The 20,572-nt window shown below is 26.7% G+C and overlaps 3 protein-coding genes across 11 annotated transcripts; 2 read left to right on the top strand and 1 right to left on the bottom strand.

Annotated features, from left to right (window-relative positions):
* Positions 1 to 137: 137 nt before the first annotated feature.
* Positions 138 to 6,551, bottom strand: Ringer (tubulin polymerization-promoting protein ringmaker). Of its 6 annotated transcripts, XM_070299294.1 has the most exons (5): positions 4,567 to 4,996; positions 3,973 to 4,134; positions 2,509 to 2,839; positions 2,225 to 2,357; positions 139 to 1,729 (listed from the first exon to the last, which is right to left on the bottom strand). In XM_070299294.1, the coding sequence occupies exons 3-5, from the start codon at positions 2,829 to 2,831 to the stop codon at positions 1,547 to 1,549; spliced, it is 639 nt and encodes a 212-aa protein (XP_070155395.1). In that variant the 5' UTR covers positions 2,832 to 2,839; positions 3,973 to 4,134; positions 4,567 to 4,996; the 3' UTR covers positions 139 to 1,546. The 6 variants fall into 6 exon arrangements, with proteins under 6 accessions (XP_070155390.1, XP_070155392.1, XP_070155395.1 ...); XM_070299289.1 differs by lacking the exons at positions 3,973 to 4,134; positions 4,567 to 4,996 and adding an exon at positions 3,920 to 3,962 and having other exon boundaries at positions 138 to 1,729; XM_070299291.1 differs by lacking the exons at positions 3,973 to 4,134; positions 4,567 to 4,996 and adding an exon at positions 3,086 to 3,119 and having other exon boundaries at positions 138 to 1,729.
* On the top strand, positions 4,316 to 10,668 carry LOC138935034 (antichymotrypsin-2). Of its 4 annotated transcripts, none has more exons than XM_070299285.1 (8): positions 4,316 to 4,623; positions 8,538 to 8,674; positions 8,739 to 8,918; positions 8,989 to 9,199; positions 9,295 to 9,509; positions 9,573 to 9,752; positions 9,835 to 9,970; positions 10,046 to 10,668. In XM_070299285.1, the coding sequence occupies exons 1-8, from the start codon at positions 4,599 to 4,601 to the stop codon at positions 10,222 to 10,224; spliced, it is 1,263 nt and encodes a 420-aa protein (XP_070155386.1). In that variant the 5' UTR covers positions 4,316 to 4,598; the 3' UTR covers positions 10,225 to 10,668. The 4 variants fall into 4 exon arrangements, with proteins under 4 accessions (XP_070155386.1, XP_070155387.1, XP_070155389.1 ...); XM_070299286.1 differs by lacking the exon at positions 4,316 to 4,623 and adding an exon at positions 7,812 to 8,391; XM_070299288.1 differs by lacking the exon at positions 4,316 to 4,623 and adding an exon at positions 7,812 to 8,051 and having other exon boundaries at positions 10,046 to 10,663.
* Positions 10,669 to 11,912: 1,244 nt separating this feature from the next.
* LOC138935170 (aminopeptidase N-like) lies at positions 11,913 to 17,813 on the top strand. Its single transcript, XM_070299597.1, has 13 exons — positions 11,913 to 12,114; positions 12,343 to 12,397; positions 12,943 to 13,164; positions 13,459 to 13,639; positions 14,179 to 14,290; positions 14,600 to 14,687; positions 15,095 to 15,444; positions 15,938 to 16,221; positions 16,339 to 16,529; positions 16,706 to 17,011; positions 17,133 to 17,202; positions 17,412 to 17,489; positions 17,694 to 17,813. The coding sequence occupies exons 1-13, from the start codon at positions 11,913 to 11,915 to the stop codon at positions 17,811 to 17,813; spliced, it is 2,259 nt and encodes a 752-aa protein (XP_070155698.1).
* Positions 17,814 to 20,572: the final 2,759 nt, after the last annotated feature.

A 20,572-nucleotide genomic window follows, 5' to 3' on the forward strand; every position in this document is an offset into this window, starting at 1 on the left:
GAGAAAAGTTAGTTTAGAAAAAGACAGCTGAATTGGAGAAAAGGAAGAATAACAAAGAAAGGATAGAAAACAGGAACGACTGTAATTCTTATATATATATATATATATATATATATATATATATATATATATATATATATCTATAATTTGTATGCGAAAATTATTAGCGAAACAAAGTTCGATGGTGTACAATTAAATGCGCCGACATCTAATTGTATGAGATTTAGATTACAAAATTTGGTCTTAAATGTGTTTGTGCCACAAGCTCAAATGCATCGGTAAGGATACAGTAAGTACACTTCATTTACAATTAGTCATATATAGATATTATATTTAAAAAAGTAACGGCGTTAAAAAATTTAACATCGTACACTCCGTGTATGTATGTGTATAATTGATGTATTGTTAGAGAACGAAATGCTGTTTCAATATATTTAATTAATATTTAATATGCAGAAAAATATTTTTTATACATATATATAGTAGAAAATAATTTGTCCAATTATACATAAAATATTTTTACCGCTACTTACATGTATACATATCATATATATCAATGTTTTCGATCAATATTATTTTGTATAGCAGACAATTTTTATGCTTAAATTTATTACATTTTATCGAAGGACGATATTATCTTTTACATAAATAAAATCGATAATCGATATATATAAGTACAATTGAGAGAATTAAGCATGACTAGTTTTTCAGGTTCAAGAGATTTATGTATGTCTTGTTTATATACAATAGTCGCATGTATATATTAGCTTAATACAAAAATTTAAGTTTGTGCATTATTCATAATAAATGCCATATAATTTTGCCTTGTACATATTGTACAGTTGTAACGGTAAACATGTTTTGTATCGAAATTGATTGTATCCGTTGGCTTTATTAAATTGTACAAAAATTTTAAAGAATTTATTTCTTAACTTAATTATGCGTGCGCGCATGGAAAAAAAATTACTGACACAATACTAAACATTATCACCTATATTACGTATATAACTTAGACTTTATATATATAAATATATACATATAAGTAGACTGTGAATATACTTATTAATATAATTTTATATATATTAAGCTATACATATTCTCTACATTCTCTCAAAAATCCCACAAACAAAATAAATAAGAATATAAAAAACCCAAACTAGTATTATTCTTATCATCTAGTAATCAACGAAGTTGAACAGAGAAAACAACAAGAAATATATCTAGAAATAATAGAGGATTTGCAAAGAATAAGCACAGATTTAGTATTAACGGAATAAGTTAGTTATTAAAAGAAAAAGAAAATAACATTCTCATCGAAATCTGTCGCGTGTGTCCGAAAATTTAATCGTAAAAAATGCAACATGAATATCAAGAGTGGAAGTATCGTATGATTGCTGCAAATGTATTGTCAGCGATCTGGCAAAAGTTATTAAGCGCAATATTGCCATCCTATTACGTGTCAATTTTATTGGATAAATTTTTTCGAGATATCTGTCAGACCAACAGCAGCGTATCTTTAAAGATATCTATCATCGAAAGATGAATATTAATGGGCCTTGCTGTACGTATCTTTATTTTGGTAGCCTTGAACGTATCCGGACTGATCTGATATGTCTTTGCGACCTGCTATGCCTTTACCCTTCCCGGTTTCGTCGAAACGTTGCTTATGGGAGCCCGTGTATTTACTCACGTCGGTTAATCTGTCGACTGTCGATGTTGCCTTTCCACCCTATAAATCGTGTTAAAACGAGATTATAGGAAAATTGAACCGCAAAACATCATTGATCCATATCACGATAAAAATCGTGATGAAAGATGAATCTTTAAAGAGAATATATATTTATTTTTAAAAAATATTCTTTCTATTCTCTAATAAAAAATTAAATATTTTAAAATTTATGAAGTCACTGATTACGAATCTATGATATATATTATAATTGCAATATTAAAAATAGCAGATCTCCAATGTAGCTGCTAGCACAATTAATTATTTTTTATATATATTAAATACATTATTTATATATATTAAATACATTATTTCTTATTGTTAGAATAAAATCTTTATAATTTAAAATAAATTTTACAGACTTTTACTGATTAAATCAAAGATCGAAAAAAAGACGAATTGTACAGGTCTAATATCGAGTATATAGTAGAATTTAAACGTGAATCCTGTTAAAATGATGTCAAAATGTAAAGTCAGATAAATAAGTTCAATACGCACTGCGCTGGAGCCGGTAACTCCGGGTGGTCCACAGTTGGCCATCTTTTTTCTTATTTCCGTTGATTCCACTTTCTTACTTTTGGCCAGTTCGTCGAGGAACGCTTTATATTGTTCAAGACCGAGTTTTGTAGATCTATAATTTGATATAATAAAAATATGAAAATATATTTAATTATGTAAAAGTAAACGACATGAACTTAATAATCAAATTGCATTCGTAACTTCGGAACAAGAAAAATAACAATAAAATGAATATAATGAAATCAATTTTTTGAGAGACATACTTGTGCTTCTTGAAGTAAATTCCCGTATCCGTGGTAGTGATCTTCTTTCCATCGATCACCTTCGCTTGCTTCATCCATTTGTCACTTTGACTTAATGTAATCAGTTTGCCGTCGCTTTTTGGATCGCCAAATTTGGAGAACGCTTTGAAGCTCGTTAAAAAGCTACCCGATTCTGTAGCACCGGGACTACTTGGCGTCGAACTTGGCGTCGAACCGTCTTCAATCTTCAAATTCGTAACTTCATTCGCGACAGAAGTCGTCGTGACATCCTCGTTAACAGCCTCATTTTTCTCAGTGTCGGTATCATTCTTCTCCGCTTGCATTGCGATCGCTAAAAATTAATCGTTCACTTAGTTGAATATACCATAACTGTCATAGATCAAAGGCAACATTTATATCGTGTATAAATTTTGATTATATGAAATATCAAAAGTTGGAAAAAAAGAGATCAAAAATAATTATTTGTGATTTCTTCATAAGTTTTACTTCTTTGCGGAACTTAGTTTTTATTAAAAAAATATGTGTGCTATTTCTTTTATCTATCGCTAGATAATAAAATCGATGAGTCAGTGTCTACCCAACTGTTGCGTCTTCATTTATTATACATATTCTTTCTCAGGTTTATCGATATTACAATTGTAAGAAAAGCCATAATTTTCGTTTCATCGAGCAGTAGTCTTGATTAGTAGTAATTCTTGATATATTTGTTGCGAAAAAGCCATTACGATAAGATCTTAGGCGTATGATAAATTTATTTACTTTATCAATGTCATCAGCGAAGCTATTTATCTGATAGCTATCTCTGCAAGATTGATTAAAAGTTACATATACAGGATATTTCGCATAAAGTGTTGCAAAATGTTTTCTCCGTCATACAAATAAATAAATATTTCAGACAAAATTTATAGAGTTTTGAAAATTTATAGGGAAAAGTATCGATGATCTTGAATTTTAACTAAGGTAATTTCTCAAGATATGTAAACGTCAATTTAATTTTTTGAATGGAATTATCCTAATTTTTTGTACAAATAAGTTCTTCGCAATCTTCGGCGTAAAAACTTATAAGAATAGGATGAGCCCAAAAATTGAATAGTTCACGAAATATTTTATATGTACTTTAATTTTTGATATAATTTTATATAAATTATAAAATATCTCATAGAACATTAATTTATCGATTATCTTACCTCAATATTTTTAAGCACAAAATAATGAAAGAAAACAATCAGTGTAAAAAAAATCCAGTTATTTTTAAGAGAAAGTATATAGCTATTCGTTGCAGATTCATACTTATTATTATATATTTATAAATATTTATACTACACGAGATTTCATAAAATAAAACATCGCTTGGCTTTTATCTGTCTAAAAATGGCTGCAGATTATTAGAAATGTCTAACGTTTATCTTACTATAGAAAACTTTATTCAGGGCCAACATGTGGTTGCATGCTGTAAATACGGACGGCCGAGACTGACACCGCATAATAAACATCTCAAGTCTGGTCACATTTATGCAACAAAATGTCTGTTGAGAGGTGTTCGTTTAGATTATATTATACTTGATCATAATTTTGTAATATATCTTTCTGTTTGTGCAGATATCTTAATTTATTTTATAAATAGTTCTAAAATAAAAAATCAATTTATTAATAGTATAAAATTAATCAAATAAATTAAAAATATAAATAATATAAAATATAAATTCATTATATAATGTAAGTGTATAGTAAATGCAAGCGTGAATACACGTATCTGTCAAAATGTCAGAAAGCGGTGCGCAGGAAAATAGTGTGTGGGGATAACGTTATTTCACGCCTATAAATAGGCGTTACGAGCGTCGATGCGTTAACATAATTAGCGTCATCGGTTAGTCAAAGTGCGATGTCGATTAAGTAATATCACCGCGATCAAATATCAAACACTCGAAGATGCCGTCCACCATAATAATGATGCCCGTTCGACGGACACATTTTTCTCTATATACTCGGAGATTGCTATATTCGATTACAAATGCATATATTATTATTTCCGCAGTTCGACCGAGAAAATAAACTCACCGTGCCTGTTGGCTACTAGGGGAGAAGCAACGATGACGATCCGTTTAGCGTTTCTAGGTCAGTATGCGCGTTGATATTAATTCCGTCGTAAACGACGATGACGTTTCAAAGGGAGCTCGAAGAACAAGAGCGAGATTAACGCGTCTCGCGCGATCTCAGCTCGTCGCAAAAGCGTATCTCGAAAACTAATTTTGCGTACTTTTAACGCGTAAAAATTCGAAAGCGGATTGCAGATTTTGCGTTACGTTGCGTTGCGTTGCGTTTCGGAGAACTCGTCCGCGTCGCGACGCGACCAGACGCGCATGTATATTCTATCGATCTTCTCGCCCCGGGAAGCACGCAGTCATCCCTCCCGCATCTTTGAAACTGCGTTCCATCACCGAACAGCTGCCTTCTGCCGAAATGCGAAGGGAGAGAATTGCACGCGGATCTAAATTGTCCGAATGTTTCAAAGTTAGAGAATTAAATGTTCTATACAAATGTATGAACAAAATAAATAAACTGAAACAACACCCTGTGAAAAATAAAACGACACCCTATGCTTCAAGCAATGTCAAAAGCATTGCTAAGGACCCAGCCTACTTTTAGAGACGAAAAAATTATTTTTTTATTTTTTTTTTTTTACATTTTCCGAAAGTATAACGTTTGAAGAATACATCTTTCAAATTTTATTGGAAAAGTTGCTAAATTGACGGTGTTTTATAAGACTTTAAATAGGATTGGGCCTGCAAATATCTAATTTTAAAATAACTTTGTTATTTTTCAATTTTATCTAACAGAATTAGATTCAGTATCCCATAAATATTCTATAGAATAAAAATAGGCCGAGTTTATTCATTTCAAACAATTACACGAGGAGCAGTGTCTTACACCATCAAACTACGCATTTTGAAACACGCTATGCGCAGAGATTCATATTGAACAAAAAAAAAAAAAAAAAAAAAGAAATATCTAACATTTAAAAATACTGACATATTATTTAAATATTAATAATGCATGAAAATAATAAAAACATATGTAAAAAATAAAGAAAAATAAATCTTTAATATTCTTCAAACAAAATTTCTAAAAATTATCAATTTTTTATACCGATAGAACAGTTCGGACTCTTAAATCTCTGAGAAAAAAAGCACTAAATCTGTTTTAAATGCACGCGATGCGTATACGTAACGTATGTCGTGGATCAGAATGTTATCATATGCACATTTTGTCACTTATCATTGGCATTAGATTGTCCGTTAGACGCGCATCTACAGAATCTCGATGCTGCAAGCGTCCTTTAAATTAAATTGCATCTCTAGATATAATATAGAGATTCCAAATCAAGTTGTATATTTAGGATGCTAAAATCCACCGTGTTGATGTACTCGCGTTTCAAATTTCTGCTTGCAGTTGCAACTATATTGCAATGTATTTATGATGTCATTCTATGTTGACGCCACGATGAGATTTTTTTATTTTTGAGAAAAACTCTTGTATGGGTGTGGATATTAAAATAGCTTTCGAGTATAAATGTTCCATTCAATAACTTCCTGCTTCTAAAGTCGATCATCATTTGTCCTTATCTTTGACTAGTAAACACACCGATTTTTTTTACACGTTCAGCTATTTATAGTCACCGCTGCGAAGTATTGGAATTTATTGTGTCTCTGTTACATACATTCCATACGAGTAACGATATCGAAAATAAAAAAAAAAAAAAAATATTACCACAATTTTTTTTAATAATAACTTATAATAAAGATTTAAAATTTACAAATTTGTAAGCAAATGAAGCGAATCTCGATATACAGAAATTTTTAATTCCGTGAGATCGATTTTTTAATATCGGTTAGAACTGTTCACCTGTTCAATTGTCCTCGCTGTGATTTACACTTTTTTATTAATCTTCATAAATGGAAAATTTATTAAAAGTGATAAATTTTCATCTATCACTATAAACTTCACTCATTTCCGTAACTCCAGCCAGAACTGACCAGAATAAGGCTGTAAGCAAGACTGAATCGTCACTGATGCCGCGAATGGTATCCCCACCCACAATAAATACATATATATATATATTTCAAATCGCAGCTTATCATCATGTGAAATGTTTGAAGAGAGCTCCGAAATTATTACTACTCTTATTATTTTTGCCAACTGCTCGGAATTAATTGTTTCGAATTTTTAATTTTCATGCAAACTTTTAACTATCCATAACATCAACATGAAATTAAAAACCTGTATCTCAAAAAACCTGCATAGAATATGTATGAATTTACAATAGTGTATTTGTTCCATTTGTGTAGCATGCGATAAAAGCTAAATTTAAAAAATGTCAAGGACTATCCATTTGTTGCATGCGATAAAATCGAAATTTAAAAAAACGTCAAGGACTTAAAAGCCTTCAAATAATCAAAACATATATATTACTTTATCCTTTTAGACTTCCAACTTTAAAATTTGAAACAATAAAGTTTATAATCTCTGTAAAATTAATTAAAAATTCCGTATATAGGATTTTTTATTAGATTTTTTTGTATTTTTAATCAATTTTAATAAATTTTAAAATCTTTTTGAAAATTATATTATGTACTCGAACTTTGTGATCGTAAAATCCTTCGATTCCATAATTTTTCAACTTTTCGATATTTGTATATCTTTAAATCTTTTTACGTGTTTCTGTATATATGTGCTCCAAGAATAAATATCTGTATTTATCTTATTGTTTTTTATGTATTAATAATAAATTATATATATATTATTATATCCTCTTATGTGTGTGTGTGTGCGTATTAAGTTTAACGGGGTCTATTAACTTGTAAAAATTATTTAATATATGTGACTATATTATATAAACAGTTTTAAACAGTTTTTTAATCCTTCCTATAAAAACATGTGATTAATGATTGTTGTTAATAAATAAAAATATTTTAAAATTATCATTATATATATCCCTCTCTCACTTACGCTAAACATTATTATTACGTTAACATCTTTATTATTTTCATATTCCCATTTGTATACATTGATTATATATATTATATATATATTGTGTATAATATATATATATATATATATATATAAGTATAACAGAGTTATAACTTTTTTTTTTGCACAAAAAGAAAATATTTTCAGTTTTGTGTAAACTTATACATAACAATATAGCTATCGAAAAACTCTTTGTGGCATTTATTTGATTTGATTAGTTGCAAAAACAAGATAATAGAACAACTTGACAATTAGTAAAAAAAATATTTATTAATTCTCCAATCTTCTCCTATGTAATACCGCTAACGGATTATTATAGTAGATATATAGTGTGCCGTCATCGATAGTGATCGATAGCGTCAAAAGTATTCCAAAATATCGCGAAAGGTGCGAAAGTCCTGGAAATATTATAATATAGAAAATTTTCAAAAACAGCCGGAAACCGTTGTTGTTGAAATATATTCGAGAACATCGCTAAAATCACGTGAGGCTCGTTTGAATTTCGTATGAAGATCGTGCGTTCTTTTCTTGGCTTCTTTTTCTTTTGACAGCACCTTTGCTGTAACAGCTGACGCGATGCATATACATCTGGCACGTAACCTAACTTAATTTAAAAGAAGAGAATTTTTGATTAGAATTTAATCAAATTATATGTCATTTTGAAATTTCTGGATTTTTAAGCTTTCTAAAAGTATTATAGTCATTTAAAAAAAAGGAAGGATTAAAAGAGGAAGTTACTACATATGTACATACATACATATATATTAAGTTTAATAACTCTTCCTTAATTTTACTTGAAATATATATTTATTTTTTATATTTATACACATAAAATCACAATGTTTAAGAGCACAGGTAATGATACAATAATATTAAAAAAATGTTTTTTATAATATGACAATATACATATTAGCTATATTTATTCTGCTTTGCCATAAATTATTAGTATTATCTGAAATAGTAGTATCCTGTTAATTTTCTAATCAATGTATGCTTTGCAGCACTGTTTATCATCATAGCTAGCACTGTATTGCATACAGTAATAATGTCTGTTGAAGAAGTATCATCGAGCATAAAATTAAATACTTTTAAACTGATATCTACAGCGTGTAATGATTTTACAAATTCGTTGTATAAGGTATGTAATCAATTTTATATAAGTTTTGAGTTTTCTAACTTGTAATTTATGTTTTTTGTGACAGACTTTAGCAGTAAACATCGACAAGAATATAATAATTTCTCCTTTGAGTTTACATATGATATTGTCCTTACTTTCTAATGGCGCTGGAGGATCCACACTGGATGAGTTAAGGTCTGCTCTTGGCTATAATGATAAAGAATCTTTAAATGATGAATTTAGAGCTCTGATTGTCTTGTTAAATGTAAGATGAAAAACAAAAAGGCTACGATACATAAATCTTCTAGAAAATAAAACATTTAAATATTTTTTAGGATATGGAAAATGTCACATTGCATATAGCAAATGCAGCATATATTCAAAAGGAAGTTGATCTAACGGGAGATTTTTTATCAATATGCATGAATATTTTTCAATCTGCGATTTCAAAAATAAATTTCAAAAATAATGTACATGCTGCGGAAACTATTAATTCATGGGTCCAAATGGCGACATATAATAAAATATCCAACATAATATCTCCAAGTATATTGCTCATATATGTGTGATTAATAATTAAATATTAAAAAACTATAGCTTTTACAAAGCATTTTCAATAATCAAATACTTTGTATGAATAGATGATATCAACATAGATACAAATTTTATAATGGTAAATGCTATTCACTTTAAAAGTAGATGGCTAAAACCGTTTAATGAAGAGGAAACGCAGCAACGCGAATTTCATGTTTCGAAAACAGAAACATATCATGTTCCAACAATGTATAGAAAAGCGACATATTTTTATGGTGAAATACCAGCTTGGGATACACAATTCATCGAAATACCATATTTGGTAAATAATTATTTATAAAAAAACTTTCATAAGAATAAAAGTGAATTAAAATGCATTTTACAGAATGAGGAAATTGTAATGATAATATTATTGCCGGATAAAGAAATAGAACTGCAGGTTGTAGAAAACAATTTTAATTGGGAAACATTGGTAAAAAGACGCAAATTTTATGACGATTTTGAATTATATCTGCCCAAGTTTAAATTTGAAATTGCTATTAATTTAAAAGATATTCTACATAAGGTAAGCAATTAGCAAAATTTTAAACTAATATAGAAGAAGGAATTCACATATAAATCCTAGAAACTAAAACTCTTACATACAGATTGGCCTGAATACGATGTTTAAAGATAATTGCGATTTTACACGTCTTTCAAAATTTCCTTTGAAAGTGAGCAACGTGTTACAAAAAATTTTCATAGATGTTAACGAACAAGGTGCAGAAGCTGCTGCTGTAACAGGTAACTTTGCTCTATTTGAATAATATAAATTTATATGTGAATATTGCAAGCATTACAATAGAAAATTAATTGCAGCTGCCGAAATGAGGTTGAAAAGAATGGCAATCGAACCAATGGAATTTATCGTAGATCGTCCATTTATGTTCGCAATTGAACATAAACCAACCACAATCCCACTATTTTTAGGGAGCGTGCGAAAACTGAACTCATCCGTTTCAGTAAGAGATGAAATTAATATAAAAGATGAATTATAAATTCTATTCTATTCTTAAGTTTATTGAAAGTTTTACATCAAACTATATATATGTATAAAAAATTTAAATATTTTGAGATTTTATTATAATATATAAAGTTTAAACATTAATAAATAATTTACATTTTCCGAGAATATGCTCGAGTGAGATATTGGTCGATACGATTATTGCTTATAAAATTTCCGAATTTTATTACAGAACATCCAAATAAATTCGCATTTGTATGCGTTATTTTTTTACATTAATTCTTGAAAAAAAAAAAAAAAAAAAGATTTAGAAAGCGAAAATTTAATATAGAAAATTTATTTTAAAATAAATATGAAAAAGGTTTACGAGTTTAAATGTGGATTGAAGTTCTAGGACTATATATAAATTGTATATTATAAAATATATCATGTCTGCATTTTTAATATTAACCGCGTTTTATGAGTTTAGTAATTATGAATTTTATTTTTTTTCGTAACTATGCTTTGTGCGATCATTCCAATCCGCAATACTTATGGATGTTATATATCAACAAATATTTTTTACAGAGAAAAAAAGAGAGAAAAATAATTTGTATATATATTTTTAAATGTCTACTCGTAATCAAACAAATTAAACTCGAATTAATGAAAAAATTGCAAACTTCTTATTGCAATCTCTAAAACAATTTATAATAGTTTATACTTACAGCAAAATCGTTTATTAGTAATGACACAATATGAATTTATTTGTTTATATATTGAGACTTGATTGTGTTTATAATCTAAAGAGACAATATCATTGACGACCTTAGAATTTATTTATATATGATATTTATAATGTGCCAGATATGTGAAACTTGTTAGTTTTTAGTGATCTTTGGAAAAGGTAAGATGGTCGTTACTTCTTTTTCTTTTTCCTTTTTACATATATTTTCGGGATAAAATTTATTTTTATAGAAAGTTTTATTAAAAGAATAATATTCTGCATTTTTTTATTATGTTAACAATAATTCGCTGACTTGACGATTGTATATACCGTTTGTCCTATATTCAAATTTTTATAATATATCTTATATTAGTGAGATTCGTAAAATGTGTACAGCATATTTTGATACGTTCGTGAAAGACATTTACATATTACAAATTACATAAAAATATAATATAATTAGAACATGCTTTAATACGAAGCGTAAAATAATCAGCTAAATTTAAGCTGTGTCAAACATATTTTAATGATATGATCGAATATCATAGGCATTAACACCGAAAATCTCATAAAGGCTATTTTTCTTCATAAAATTGAAAATATTTCAATATAGATAATAATAAAACGATCTTTCTTCAAGCAAGAAAACTATACTTGATAAAATTATATTATTTCAGGAGTCATTCGTGGCAAAGCAAAAAAAAATAAGAATATATATATATAAGATGTAAATAAGAATCTCTCTCCCCCCCTCTCTCTCCCCCCCCCTCTCTCACACACACACACAAAATATGAGTCATATAAAATAACTAAATTATAATTGTTTGTATTCTATACAATAACTTTTTTCTAACAACACGTTAATTCATACAGTATAATAAGATTATCGTTACATATAAACCAAAATAAACTTTAAAATATATTGTAAATATACCAAAATATATCAAATATATATAAATTAATTTAATCTCTTACACAACATATAAAATGTTTGTATAGATATCTATGATAAGAGAATGATATTCCTAAGATTGTTATTAAATAGCGGTCTAATATTCATAATTGGAGAAGCATTTCCTATGATAAAGAAAAGGGAAGTGAAAGATGATCCGGACCCAATGAAATTCTTACAAGATCACGTAACACCGCTGAATTATAATATACATATCGTATTACAACAATTTTTGGAGGCAGAATCAAAAAACTTTTCTGGCAAATGTACTATATACATTAAGATCGATATTCCAATATCATTCATAACTTTATACGCACAAAAACGACATATAGAAATACATGATATATACCTGGTCGAAAAATACTCAAATAAAACCTATGTCATCGGAACATCTGATTACCGTCAAAGAAATAATGTTCTCTTCATTTTTTTTCAAGAGAATATATTAAGTGGATATTACTCTTTGCATTTATCATTTAACGGTTCTTTAGATGATAATGAAGTTTTCTTCAAAAGTTCCTACATAAATGATAATGGACAGAAAACGTAAGTAAAAAATTAAGAGTATATAAAAATGCTGAAAATATATTTCTTTTATTATTATATTCATTTATTACTGTCTTTTATAAGTCATTTCTCTGATATCGCCATCGATATAATTCATATATCGAACATTTTAAATTGCATACTATATATAAGCTTACAATTAGCGAAAGATTGTATAAATATACATCTTTTTAATAGATGCCTAATAAATTTTTTCCAGACGAGATCTCTTTTACTAAAAGCAAAATAATTGTAAAATGTAATAATATTTTGTAACACGTGTTACATATATATATATACAAAACACGTATTAGAAAAATGTTATTACCTATTACTAGTTAAAAAACATAATAATTATCTATATAACATACTAATAACATTATAATGATAAAGTACGAGCGTTGAAATGTTTTTGCTGAATTATTCTTAAAACATTATTCACACGCGTGAAACGCGTCTGTACATTTTCACTATGTACTAATTTCTAATGTTAGTAATAATTACATATTTTTCGTTATATAATATATGTTATTAAAATGTGATAGGTGGTTAATTGCAACGCAGACATTTGCAGCTCGACAATTATTTCCATGTTGGGACGCGCCGATATTAAAAGCGACATTCGATATTACTATAAAGCATTATGATTCATATAAAATTTTGTCGAACATGCCAGCACTAACAATAATGAAAGATAACGATAGGATGCAGTGGACAAATTTCAAAACCACTCCCACAATATCCACTTATTGTATCGGATTTATACTGTACGATTTATTCTTTATACCTAATATAAATCTATGGCATAGGCATAAAGAGTCATCCGTTTACGTACTATTGCTCGCAAGAAACGTTATTACACAAGTTATAACGTATTTTGAAAATTGGAAAACCTTCAGGAATGTTCCATACATACATCATATTGTAATCCCAGGCTTTCGATATAACATAAACGACATGGACAAATGCAATCTTATTTTTTATAGGTATAATAACACATAATAATAACACATACGCAATGAAAGTGTGAAAAGTATAAATCTATTAACAACGGCTTTTAGAGAAACAACTGTTATTTATGATGAACGATTTGATTCCGTTGCACACAAGATAGAGGTGGTACGTTTAATAGCTCGCAAACTGACATATCAATGGTTGGATAATCAAGTCAACTCAACCTCGTCTGAACTTTGGTTATACCAGGGTATCGCGATGTTACTCGGAACAAATATCGTTAATAAGGTTGATTTTTTACATATACATATATAAATACACACACACGCACACGCACACACATATATATATATATCGCTCTTTTGCAAAAAATGACAGACAGAACAGTACGTTTTAGTTTGAACTCAAAGATTTGCAAATTTTTTTTCATCAATCTTAACAATATCTAATTTGAAATAGTTACACAACTGTGTAACTGTAAGGATATTTTGTTTATCTTTTCACTTAATTGAATATAAGAATAGCAGATTACTTTGCCGTTTATCATTTCTCCATCTGACACTTGATTCTTTATTGATATTTCTTCATCCGACATTTTAACATCTATTGTATTTGTCTATACTAATGGAAAAGTATTGACGTATAAATATCTAATGAGAAAACGGCAAATGGCGAAGTGTGATCCTAAAGTAAATATAAGAAAATTATCTCTACACTAACAAGTTAGTGTTAGTTGTTGCTAATGCTAACAATATGCAGAAATTATATGCTTCTCCGATTGAAGATGTATTCGTTGATCATTTAGCCAACAAAATTTTCGTCTCCAGAGTTTCCCAAATTTCCGTATGATGGATCTGTTCGTGGTACAAATTCAACAAGAATCTCTCCGTTTAGATTCTGATCCTCATTTTTATCTCCCGTTTTCCTATAATATTAAAGGTAAGAACAAACGAATATAATTATATGTATAAATGTATGTGTATATGTATAAACGCCTTGTCCATAAATTCATAAACATAAATGTCACAAAATCATAAAGAAAAAAAAAACGATAAATAAATTTGCTTTTTATTCTATTTTAATATTCTAACGTTGTTATATATGTATAAAAAAAATGCGCATATATAAAACGTAAAATAAATCTTTACTCAAAATATAATCTAGAAGAGAAGTATGCTGTAGACACTGTAATAAATTCGATTTAAATGTATTTAATCAGTGCACTTTCTAATACGATTTGTTTTGTAGCATCTGCTATATTGCGAAACTTGCAACATATTCTTACGGATGAGAAGTTCCGATATGGTATTGAGATATTTTATAACGCATCTACTACGTGAGTAATGCAATAATTACGTATTATAAAAATAAGTGTAATTAATAATCTTGAGAGTTGCATATAATTATATAATTATATAATTTTACAATTAACTCTAAATTATTATACATATAAATCAAAATATTAATTAACATGTTATGTGCCGCATGAATCACCGATGAATCACCCTTTCGTTTAAACCGTTTTGTATTTTGATACATATGTTATACACATAGATAAAAAAATATGAATTTTTGGTAAATCACAATGACTAAATGATAAGTTATGCAAATTTAAATTATGGCACAAAATGTGTTAGTAGACACAAATTATTGGTGTAACTCTACATTTTTCAATGAAAAATATATATTATACAATATTTAATATAGCACAAATGTAAAATTTTATATATTTATCGAGTTTAGATCAACAACTCTCGATGATTTTTGGAAGGCTATGCAAAAGGCTTACGGTGAAAAAAGTATATCCATATTAAATATAAAAGAAAAAATGAATTCTTGGATAAAGCTAAAACATTATCCTGTATTAATGGTTAGACAATACCCTAACATGACAATATCGATAGAAAATAACAAAAGTTTAGATTGCTGTAGAGAATTGAACATACTCGTAACCATAACTAAGGAGACAGAACCTGACTTTACAATATCTATGGACAAACCTTACACATTCTGGCTATCTTCCTCGAGTATTAACAACTTTTATTTTTTCCACCATTTGAATGAGTGGATAATAGTTAATACACAACAAATTGGTAAGTATCGATTATTAATTTTACAATGCTTTGCAAAAATTTGCAATTTTGCGAAAAATCTTTATATTACAAATTTACAACAATGCAATTATGCAAAAAATAAAATGCGTGACAGAGTCAACAAGTTTAGAATTTTAGATTAAACTAGATCTTTAGATTAAAAATATGTAAAAAAAATGCACTCTTCTCTTGTAAATAACAGATATGATAAATAATTATATTGCACGATATAATTTAGTCATTAATTATATTAATCAAAATTACGTTTAATAGTTTAAGAATTCTTCCGCAGTTAAGTCTTAGGGAAAACTGATTTTTATCAATGTGATATTTGCATTGCAGTAAATAATACGAGATTCGCATTCTTATTACGCGAAATTTTTTAAAATAAAGAAAAAAAAAGGATACAGATATGTAAAAATATTTTTTTCTAAATCTTCACACAAACATATAAAAATTTAGTAACTTAAAACATTTATTTTATGTGCGACAGGATATTATCGCGTTAATTACGAAACCAACAATTGGCTAAATATTGCAAGATACTTGAATAATATTACGCTATATAAGAAAATACATGTTCTCAATCGTGCCCAAATCATCGATGACGCATATTACTTCGTGAAGACAGGCCAGATGAATTTGTCCACATTTTTAAACCTCACGGAATATCTGTCGCATGAGACAGATTATGTGGCGTGGTATCCTATGTTTAAGGTTCTCGAAGACATGTCAAATATCTTTCTATTTTCGAGCGAAGAAATCAATCATTTTAAGGCAAATAATAATATATTTTTTATCAATAAAAATTATATATATGTATATTATATATATGTATATATAAATATATATATATATATATATATATATATATATATATATAATAATTTTTAGGAAAAAATAGGAAAAAGTTTATATGAACTTCTTCAGCGTCTAACATACACTGAAACACCTATGGATAACGAGCTTATAAAATGTTTACGGCAAGAAGCCGCTAAATGGTTATGTGTTTTCGGTCATTTCAATTGCAAGAACGCAGCCGAGATGAAATTGAATCATTATATCAAACGTGGTGAAAGAAATAAGTAACTTTTTTTTTACAATTTAATTACGATTTTTTTAACTGCATTCTTTCTATATTTTTTATATACGTATAATCAAAATAGATAATATAATAATACGAGATACAGCAAATTATAATTTAAATTTTTATAACAGATATTTTTTTTTTTTTTTTTTTTTCCCCCTCTAAATATTGTAGAATCTTACCGTGGTGGAAAGAATGGATATATTGTAATGGTTTGACTAGATCAAGTACTTTTATTTGGAATAAAATATCGCAAGCATATACAGAAGAACTTGATACGAAAATATTAAAATTTCTTTGTTGTTCACAAAATCCATTTGTTATGATTCATAAAATGCTAACAACAGTGCCGAAAGATCATTTAGAACAAATCCAACACAATGATCATATCTTTTATTTTCATAATATTATTGAGAGACATGCGAGAAATGAGACAATGCTTATCCACATATTAGAGAATTTGAAGAATATAAAACCCAAGTAATATAATATATATATATATATATTTTTTTTTTCGTAAATGTATACCCCTTTTATAAAGAAGTATGAAAAGAAAGTTTGTTATACATGTATATAATTATATCTCTTTGTTTCTTCATAGACAATTCAATACAATTGCAGCGTTAATTGATATTATCAATCACATATATTCTGAGAACGTACTTAATACGGTAAATTAATGTGCTATCGAATATATTGAAATCTAAAACGGTTTATTATTATTATATATACTTTTCTACTTATAAGTATTTTACATATTTTATTTGTATTATAATTTGTTTTTAATTATGCTAAATGCAAAAGATATGTTATAGATTTTTTATATTACAAGATTAAATTACTAATTCTTGACAACATATATCAAAATAATCTGTTTCAGATAATACCATTATTAGAAAATATTATAATCAAAAGTGAAATAACAATCATTGATAAAATACATTTAACTCACTTGGAGGTAAATTTTATAAATATAAAAACTTTATTTATTAACATTTTTACATATAAACTTATTTGTTTCTCTCTGTATATGTGTCATAAACATATACGTCTTATCTTAATTGTATTAAAAATCAGAAATAATATTGCATCTTATTTTTATATATATATATATATATATAAAAAAGAAATTACTATTTTTATTAATGATAGTTTATTTCAGATATATGAATGCGTGAGAACTTTAATGAAAAAACGAATTTTGCTTATCCATCACAAGGTAAACATACGCTTATCTCAAATCGAGAGTCAGAAAAATCGTTTCCATTTTATAAAAATTTAAAAAAAGAGAACGGAGAGAATATAATCAAACTTATCAATTTATTAAATCCATGAATAATAAAAACCATAATGCATACACATATCCAATTTTTGTCATAAAGTTCTATTACATTTTTGGATAAATGTTTAAAAAATGAGGAGAATTTGCGAAATTTTTTTAAACTCATTTTATATGTATAAGTTTTTTGTAGAATACGAAACTGATCAAAAAAAATTGTAGCACATTAATGATGTAGAATGTAGAACTATGATATAACATTAAAATATACTGTATTTTATGTATATAATTTGTAAATTCAAAAGTTATAATAGCATAATTTTTTTTGTTTTAAAAAGATTAGTCAGTTTCATACTAAAGTAAAAATGTAAAATATAATATAACGGAAAGTTTCCTTTGAACAAAACATATTTTTTCTTTAAGATTCAGAATTTTATAAATATAATTATATATCAAATACATATTAATATGTGTATATATTTATATATATATATATATATAATAAATAAATTTTATACATATATGTAATTTTTCTATCTATCTATATATATATATATATATATATATATATATATATATATATATATATATATAAAATTAACTCTAAACGAATACATCTACCGTCGGGAAACTTATGTTAATATACACATATACATGTGCTTTTCATCTTTTATTTTATTTTATTACATGTAATATTTAATAAAAAGCGAAAAACTTTTCTGATATATTTTAACAATATTTTACGATTATGTATATCATATATCTTTTTAAACATGTTTTAAGATTATGGATATTATAATACTTTAGTAATATATCGTAACTCTAATCTTTTTAATTATATAAACAAATATTATGCGCATATATAATCTTAAGTGCTAAATATTGTATCAAATGTATATTCATGTTAATAGAGATCAAAGTTTGGTACGCTCTTTATTCTAGACACTTGTGCTACATAAATTAATTTTCAGTATCGTTTCAACTCAGAAATAATATTTTTTATAAAAAGTTTTTTAACACAATAATGATAAAATATATGCGTATATGTATAATGCTAGTTTTTGAAAACATCTGTGAAATGCTTCTTAGTCTGAATATTTATAACAATGATTTATCACATGTTGTTATTAATATTTTTATGCAATTGTTTTTAATATTTCTAATATTAAAAATTATATATATATATATGTTATTAAATTATTCATATTATATAATATTAAATACTTGTATTTAATTTTGTTAATATTGATAATTTTATATATGGCATAAAAATTATGAATATATTAAAACTATTGTTATAATATTGTTATGTTAAGTTTGTATTACAATAAATTGCATAGCACAATTTTTTTATACTTTTATTTCTTTTATATATATTTTTATAATCCAAATTCTTGGTGTCATTAATTTGCATTGTTTTTCGCATGCAAGTTCTGTCAGTACTTCATTATAATTATGTATTTCTTATACAATTTTCTCGTCTGAAATCATGAGATTTTACATTCAATCGTGTCATAAAACTATATCCAAAATTATAATAAAAAATATAAAACTATTTTAGAATTAGTGCATTTGGTTTTCATCGTTTCTATGAACAAACTGAAGGCAAATTTTTCTCTATCAACATAAATAAGATTTATAATGTACTTCTTCAATTTTATCTTTGACAATCGCACATTATTTTTACAAAACTTCGAGTCATAGTATTAAAGTATACTTGAAATTAATCAGAGATTACTATTTTTCAGTCTAATTTATTGTGTGTGTGTGTGGAAACATGTATATATATAATCATTAAACTGATGTATTTATTTAACAATATAATCAAAAATTATATGTTTTGCTATTTTTTCTATAAGAAAACTTTTGATTTACATTGATTACAGAATATATGAAAAAAAAGTTATTAATTTTATACGTGCTATACTAATTTCACACATATTTTCCAGCAAAAAAACTATGTACTTATAAAAGAGAGTTTAAATACAGAATATAATTTCCCCGTTGTTCTCGTGCATTGCAAAATAAATTACGTTAAATTGAGAAAATTTAAATCTACCTTATTACATATTGATTCGACGTTCATGGATTACAAAAACAATCGGATAACCTTGGAATCTGTTTACATTAAAGATATTACTTATAATGTATCAGATATTTTGGAAACGTTAATTTTCAGCAGTCTATTGTAATGATAAGATCGTGATTATGTATGCATACTTTCGCTATTAACAATTCGTGATAATAATATGCTAATCGCAATCAACTTTAAAGAGCTGTAACGTTGCTAGATAATTTCAATATACAAGGTAAGTTATTAGAAAAAAAACCATTTATCATCAAACCATTATATCTCTCTTTCATAAATGCAGGAATATAATTTAAATCATTTTAAGATATAAGAATTTAATCATTATATTAAGATATAAATTTGACAAGCACAGTTTTTTTCTAAAAGTAATCTTTATGAGAGATAATAAATCATCCGTATAATATAAGAAGAAATGCTAAAATGACCTTGGTCTCTTAGAAATTTAATATCAAATTTAAAAAATTTTTTGTTTAAAAGAATTTGAATTATTGTATATTTTATTAATTCGTTAAAGAGACAAAAAAAAATTTCATAATCTTAGAAACATTTAATGGCGTTTGTACATTTTATTTTACAAATTAGAAAATTATGGTAAATATAATATAAACATATACATATGCATATGATTCTTAAAATTACATTATTAACATAATAATAGGCGAGATACTAC

This window comes from Polyergus mexicanus, unplaced genomic scaffold (assembly GCF_030449975.1).
Source record: "Polyergus mexicanus isolate NDT 795.1 unplaced genomic scaffold, iyPolMexi1.0 SCAF_7, whole genome shotgun sequence".
Lineage (NCBI taxonomy): Eukaryota > Metazoa > Arthropoda > Insecta > Hymenoptera > Formicidae > Polyergus > Polyergus mexicanus.